Source organism: Barbus barbus, assembly GCF_936440315.1.
Source record: "Barbus barbus genome assembly, chromosome: 7".
Taxonomy (NCBI): domain Eukaryota; kingdom Metazoa; phylum Chordata; class Actinopteri; order Cypriniformes; family Cyprinidae; genus Barbus; species Barbus barbus.
In genome coordinates this window covers 3,775,307-3,783,272 of record NC_136735.1, presented here as the reverse complement: position 1 = coordinate 3,783,272, position 7,966 = coordinate 3,775,307, and the positions used below count along the sequence as shown (strand labels likewise).

Below are 7,966 nucleotides of genomic sequence, written 5' to 3'. Positions count from 1 at the left end.
TTGGGGTGCAGCTCATATTCAAGTGTGTTAGAGCTGATTATGAACAACATTCTTTAAAAAAACAACTGAGGGAAAAAAAGAACAATTATAGAGGGAGAAACTGCCTTTGATTGAAATACTGTATATTCTAATGTAATCAATATTGCTCTCCTGCCTTTCCTGAGGTCTGTGCACTCTACTGCTGCTGCATAATGCTTTGTTTTGTTAAGGCTCCTCTTGGGGATGGGCTCTGACACACCTGAATTACAAGAACAGCCTCCATTTACAGGAAACACTGTTTCATTTTCACTGGGCATGGTTGTTCATTCTAAATGAGAGGGAGACTGCTATACAGTATATATATATATCCATGCACATCCTCTCCTCATCAGTGAGCAGCACATCGCGGTCAGACAACTGCTCAGAGATTAGCGGAAATTTATAACCAAATCATCAAGTAAGTTTTCTTATTCTCCTTGTGTCTCCTTGTGTATATATTTTATGTATTTAAAACTAAAGCTGTCATTATGATGACATGCTTAACATTTAATTATGAATTACTATACATAGATTGTTAATGCATTTCTAATTATTACATCTATTAATCACGATACTCATTTTATAATAAAGTTCTGGAGATTAAAAAAAACAAAACAATAATCACTGTGTGAAATACTGTTCAAGCCCATTTATGCTCAACACTTTAAAGGCTTCTTGACAGTTTCTGGTTATAAAAATAAACAGTCGTCTTTCTTAATATTTAGACAAATGGTTAGGTATTGATATATATGTTCTTATGTACTGTATAAGAGACCTACCAAAATGTGGCAAATTGGCAGTTTTGTTGTTCGTCATATATACTGCACTTTGTTGCAATGGTAATATTGCAAAAGAAAAATAAATAAAAAATATTGTCTCAAAATATCAAGTGTTGTATTCAAATAAAAATGGCTAGATTCCTTTCCTTGCACCTTGACATACCTGTATACACAACTTAATCATTATTTTCATAAAAGTCATTGGTGAAAAGATTTAAAAAAAAAAAAAAAACATTTTTTAAGTGCAGCTTGTTTATTCATGAAGGGGCTTATCATTAACTCACTTTCTGTACTGAAACACTGATATAAAGACAAGACTTACAGAACGCTTGTGTTTTAAACCCTACTTAAAACAAGGTAAGTTTATTTTCATCTTTGTTTCACAGTGGAAGAAGATCTGAGGATTGTTCTTCTGGGTAAAACCGGATCAGGAAAGAGCTCATCAGGAAACACTATACTGGGCAGAAATGCATTTAGAGCAGGTTGCCTCTCAGAATCTACAACTCAGAAATGTGAGAAACATGAGGGAAATGTGGCAGGTAGAAACATCTCACTGATCGACACACCTGGACTGTTTCACACGTCCATGAGTGAAGACGATCTGAAAGCTGAACTAGAGAAGTGTTTGCAAATGTCTGCTCCTGGTCCTCATGTGTTTCTGCTGGTCATCAGACTGGACAGATTCACAGAAGAGGAGGAGAACACAATCAAATGGATTCAGAAGAACCTTGGAGAAGAAGCTAAGAGTTTTACCATGCTGTTATTCACTGGAGCTGATAAATTAGAGAAACCACTAGATGAATCTCTACAAGAAAGCATCAAGATGAGCAAACTCCTGTCTGTAGACGAATTCAAGTCAGCAAATCATTCATTTAATAACAGGGCAAAGAATGATCAAGCTCAAGTCACTGAACTGCTGGAGAAGATAAAGAAAATGAGGAGTAAACATGAAATAATAAATGAGTACTACACTGAGGAAATGTACCAGGAGACTCAGAGTAAGATCAGAGAAGAAGAGGAGATAAATAAACAAGAAGAGGAGAAAAATAAACACGAACAGGAGAAAAAGAACCAAGAGGAGAAGGAAGAGAAAGGAAAAGAGGATTTAGCAGGAGAAAGAACAAGGACAGCAAAAATTGCAATAGGTGTAATATTAACCCTCTGGGCCCTGAGGGTGTTTTGGGGGCCTGGAGAACTTTCGACATGCCCTGACATTTGTGCTTTGTTCAGTTGCTTATAAAAATATAAATGGCTAAAGTCTAATAACACTGTAAACAGCACAAACTGGGCTACAATAATATGTTAGCAGCATTTATATACATGATTGTGTTTTTGAGAAATCAACGTTTATGCGTGGTTAGTGAAAAACAAAAATTTTGAAGTCACAGACTCACGCATACTTTATACTATCAAAGGATGTACTTTGTACTATAAAAAATATATTTTATATCTGAGAACTAATTGTTATCGTTTACCACGTTATTAAAATATATTTGTGAACAGATTATTCATAATAAACATGGTCTAAACTTTCTTAGATGCACACGAGGGGGCGGGATCACATTAAAAATAATGAGTTAGACTGGACAGACTGAACATCGTGTTGGTTTCATACAGATTACTTCATCACAGAATATTTGTTATATATCGATATGATTTACTTAATTTGAAAGAAGACACTTTAGGCTTTCTATAGATATATCTCTCATGTTTCTGTGTTGAGTATTCGCTGAGTTACACTTCATTTTAGTGACGCGTTACTATAAACAGATCGCGGAGACGGAGAAGACAGAGAGCGCACTCTGTTTGTTTTCTTTTTTCTTCAAAAGCACAAAGTTTAGTTGTTATTATGAGTGTATACAAATAAAAGAAGACCCCTTACAGATTCGAATGGTGTATTGCTCTTATCTGAACGATCAAAAATGGTAATTCAAGCTCATTTCTGCCTTATCAGGAAAATCTGCCCCAAAGACCTTTTTTTGGAGGGAAATGATTCATATACTAGAAGAGACATTCTGGGTAGCCCAGTGAATGTAATCAAATAATCACATCATGTCCCTGATCTGCATCAAAACAATGTTTTGTTGTTGTTTAAAATTCAAATGATAAATCATAAGCATTTTTTTTTACCTTTCATAGCATGTCAATGTAAACTGAAATGACTTTGTAAAAAATTACAGCAATTAAATAAAGATTTTTAAATTATTCAGTTTGATCTGCTGTTTCTAAATGAAAGTGGTATTGTCATGCTACGGTGGAACGAATGCACGAATAAGATGAAGGCCAATGCAAATAGTCTTTTAATAAATCCACAAGGGTTGGAAGGCAGGATACACACGTGGGGACAGAGAACAGTGAACTGAAAACAACTTAAATACATTGGCAAATGAAGATGATTAACTAGACACACATGAACCAAATGACATAATCAACGGGACACAGAAACTAGGTCACACTGAGTACATGGGGAATGAAAACACAACAAAACGTCCATGGGTGTGACAGGTGTGAGACAGGTCGAGGAATCACAAAGATTTTTACTAAATGTTCTCAATTTGTGTTCTTTCATTACACAGAACAAAATTTTTCGAAAGACACGCCTTGACACTTACACACATGTTGGGTTTGCATGTATTATAGGGACATAATGATTGTATACTGTAGACCCCATCCCCTAACCCTAAAATAGATCCTCACAAAAAAAAACATTCTGCATTTTCACATTTTTCAGAAACACACTCACACAGAAATTGTGTTTTTACTGTTCTGTAAAATAAATCTTTGTGTCACAGGTTTTACTGACATTTAAAAATTTCAACCCTGAACTGCGCTTGCACTTATGGGTGAGTACTGAAATATGCATTTGTTCTATTTGTTGTTTTATGCTGAAAATTGGCTGATAGTAAGTCAAGTGAGAAATCAAGCAGAAATGTATTTCAAGTGTTGAGAAAAGCCTTCACAAACAGCTTCATATTCATAATGCAACTGTTTTGTCTTGGTGTATTAACCATGAATCAAATATTTTAAGGAGGTGGAAGAAAATACTAGCCAAAAGAGTCTGATATTAGTAATATAAGAATGCTATTAATATAATATTATCAGTAACAATGTATTATGTTTATCAAATAAGTATTTCACATTTAATGTACTGTCTGGGTTGCTTTTTTTATATATAATCTTAGCTTTATTAAAATCTCTAGACCTTTAGCTGAAATGTATATTGTATTCCCCAAACTGTGCATGTCTTATATGTCTTATGAAATGTGTTGTCATTTTAGCACAAATCATCCAAAAAGATCCTCTCCGCATTGTGATGCTGGGTAAAACTGGAGTGGGGAAAAGTGCAACTGGAAACACCATCCTGGGTACAAAGGCTTTTGGAGTACATTGTTCTCCTGAATCTATCACCCGGAAATGTGCTGCAGAAGATGCTATAGTGGATGGCCAGAAAGTCATTGTGATTGATACGCCAGGACTCTATGACACATCACTGCAAAATAGAGATCTTAAAAATAGAATAGTGGAGTTATTCAATAATTCTGGTGAAGGGATTCATGCAATTCTGTTGGTGATCAAACTGTGCACTAAATTTACAGAGGAGGAAAGAAATACTGTGCAGTGGATCAAGGACAACTTTGGAGAAGAAGCTTCAAAAAACACCATTGTGTTGTTTACAAATGGAGATGAATTAGAGTACAATGACATGAAAGTTAAAGACTACATAAACAAAGGGGAAAATTTAAAAAAGTTAATTGACCAATGCAATGAAAGATATCTGGTTTTTAATAACAGAGCTAATGATAGCACACAGGTCACTGAGCTTCTGGGAATGATAAGGGATATGATGAAGGAGAACAACAACAGCCTTTATACTAAACAGAAATATGAGGAAGTTCAGCAGAATCTGTCAAGAGCAAATACTATAGCAGCCCTAACAGGAGGAGCAGTAGGAGCAGGAGTTACAGGAGGAACAGCTGCAGGGTTAGGTGCTGCTAAAGGTGTTGCAATTGTAGCTGCAGCGGCTGGTGGTGTAGGTACAGCTGCAGTTGTTGGAGCTTTAGGAGTTGGAGCTGGAGCATATAAGTACTATTTAAAACATAAATCTACAACTGGAGAGAAGAACAAAGAAGTCTGAAGTAAGATAATGTATATGCATCATGTTATGGTATGCCGTTGATGATTCCCCACAAAATTGTGGAAATTATTAACATTTTTAAAATCTATATTTTATTTCAATTGGCATGTCACTCACATAATCATTTTGTCTTTTTTCATTTTGTCTTTTTTATGTTTGTGACACCCATCTGTATAATATTTTATTTAAATTGGGGGAAATTAAAATGAGTGAGTGAATTCGGACACCGAGTGCACCGGAAGGACAGCCACTTTCACATAGTTTGTGCTTGCTGTTTAATAATCATTTGAAACTGGCAAACTTGCAGCTCCAGTAGTAAGATTAAAGGATTTATCTTGAACTCTGTCATGGAAATTATGTATAAACTCTAATTAAACAATTTAATAATCAATTTACAATGAATGTATATCTGTGTTGTATTCATTTATTTATTTAGCCAGTAGAATCCCATTGAGACTTTAGGGGTGTCGCGATATACCGGTTTTGACGATAACCCTGATATTGAAATCATGAAATAAAAGCGTAGTTTCGCTAATGGCTGTGAGGTGGAACTCTTGCACCAGTAATAGAACAGACAGTACAACGTAATATAATGCTAAACCCAATCAAATAGGATTGCTCGTTGTACATCATGTGATTGTAAATACTAATTTGATAACACAAATATCCTAGAGATCCATCAGTATCATGTATTTGCAGTAAACGTAGATCTTAACCATGTATTTGTACAGATTTATCAATCGAACTCTCAGAACATGCATAAATATCGTGTTAAAACCAACAATATAACATCAAATATGTATACATAAGTCTACACACACACATTTACATATTTCCTAACAATGTATTTCAATGTAAACTTAGGTTTTCAAGAACGCACACACATCAGAACAAAGTACTATGATCGGTTTCGATGTAGCTGCAGAACTTTTCTGGGCACGTCCCTGACTCCGCCCACTTATGATGTCACCGAGTACTTCAAATCAAGTAGGGATAACTGCAGGCTTGAGCAATGGGCGTGGCGAAAGGTTAGGGCGTGCCAAAAGGTAGGGGCGTGGAGAAAGGTCTTAATGATTGGTCGACAAAGCTGTCTGTCAGGGTGTGGGGGTAGGGTTAGGGGTAGATTTTGTTGTACTGATTCACCTTTCGGAACGCCTCCTTTCAGCACGCCCATTGCTCCAGGCTGCAGCTACCCCCGTCTCCTTCAAATAAGAGTTCAACAGGGATTTTATACAGGTATGCCACTTAATACTTTAACCCCCGATTTCTATGGCGTCAAATCTATGCCATTAATAAGCAAGCTGGTGCGCGGTAAATAACTTCTGCAAGAGGAAAACAGATCTAGATGCGAGATACTTTAATATAGATTGATAGATTAATAGATTGAATTTTGTTTGTTAGTTTGGCTTTTCCAATCCTGAAGTTAACTTGTTTCTTTTTGACGTCTTGTGCTACTGTTTTCCAATTTGAACAACTTGCTTCAAAGTAATAAAAGAGAAAGAAACAAGAAGTCAGTTGTAGCGGGAGTTATTTATGTTATTCTCCTGGACCCTAGACCTGGTACATAACAGTATCCACTTGTTCAATAATGTTACCTTGAATAATTACTGGACTGTAATCACCCAAACTTTTTGGATCCACTATAATTTCCTTAGTTTTTCCAACATTGACAATAAGATGATTTACATTACACCACTGCACAAAGTTCCTAATTTCAGACTGGTATTCTGTTATGTCCTGATTCTTTCCTAAAAGACTTAGTATTACAGTGTCAGAGTATTTTATAAAATAGTTGTTCTTATTTCTACTAAAACAATCGTTTGTATATAAAGTAAACGGAATTGGAGAGCATACGCAACCTTGAGGAGCACCTGTACTAATTGATTTAACATCAGATAATTTACTTTAACACATCGAGTATGATTTGTTAAGAAGGGAAAAAGCCACTTAATAATAAAAGGATTAACGTTAATTTTTACAAGCTTGTCCAAGAGTAACTCTGGCTGAAGCGTGTTAAAAGCTGAACTAAAATCCACAAAAAGTAACCGTGCATAAGCATTAACGTTCTCTAAATGCTGTAAAGTCAAGTGAACAACATATTGACAGCATCAACAGTCCCTCTCCTAAGCAAACTGAAAACAATCCAACAAATGTATATTGCTTTTCAGTCTGGACACAACATATTTCTCTAAACATTTCATAACTACAGATGTTATAGCAACTGGTCTGAAATCATTATTATCGGAAGCACCAGATTTTTTGGGAACAGGTGTTACAATGGACTTTTTCCATAACAGTGGGACCATATGATTGTCAAGTGATTGCTGAAAAATCGGGCACCATGCCAGAGTTAACTCCTCTGCACACATCCACAAAAGATGTGGCGAAATACCATCCGGCCCAGTTGATTTCTTAGTACAAACTTTACGAAAAACTGTAGTAACTTCATCAGGATTCACAAATGATCTGGCTTCCGTACCACATTCAACAGTTTGTAAAATCACTTCACAATCACTGACAGGATCATTATTATCAAACCGTACAAAAAACTCATTCAGCTCATTTGCTTTCTTAAAATCATCAGTTGTTACAAAACATTGTTTTTTAGAATCCATATTAGAAATTGTCCTCAAAGATTCCCACAATCTCTTATTATTCATAGATAAAAAAAAAAATAAAAGATAAAATTTTGTTCAACATAGTCCCTTTTGCATTTCTTAGCTTCCAATAATAATTGATTCAGTTCCTTTTGTACAACCTTTAACTCAACCCAGTCCTTCTTCATAAAAGCTGCTTTTTTCTTATTGATGCAGGCTTTCATTTCTTTTGTTATATGAGGCTTGTTGTTTGGGAACATCCTAACTTTCTTTTTAGGAAGTATTGTATCCACACAGAAACGAATATAATCAGTGGTCGTCTCTGTTACGGTGTTCAAATCTGCATCATAAAATACTGACCAATCCGTACACAAAAAACACCCTCTTAATGCTTCCACATTTTCTTTATTCCATACTGTTACTGTCTTAACCAAGGG

The 7,966-nt window shown here is 35.5% G+C and overlaps 1 protein-coding gene across 1 annotated transcript; it reads left to right on the top strand.

The window, feature by feature from the left end:
• Positions 1-304: 304 nt before the first annotated feature.
• Positions 305-5,337, top strand: LOC306873003 (uncharacterized protein). The gene is made up of 3 exons (XM_079421992.1): positions 305-436; positions 3,590-3,640; positions 4,076-5,337. The coding sequence occupies exons 2-3, from the start codon at positions 3,637-3,639 to the stop codon at positions 4,930-4,932; spliced, it is 861 nt and encodes a 286-aa protein (XP_079278118.1). The 5' UTR covers positions 305-436; positions 3,590-3,636; the 3' UTR covers positions 4,933-5,337.
• Positions 5,338-7,966: the final 2,629 nt, after the last annotated feature.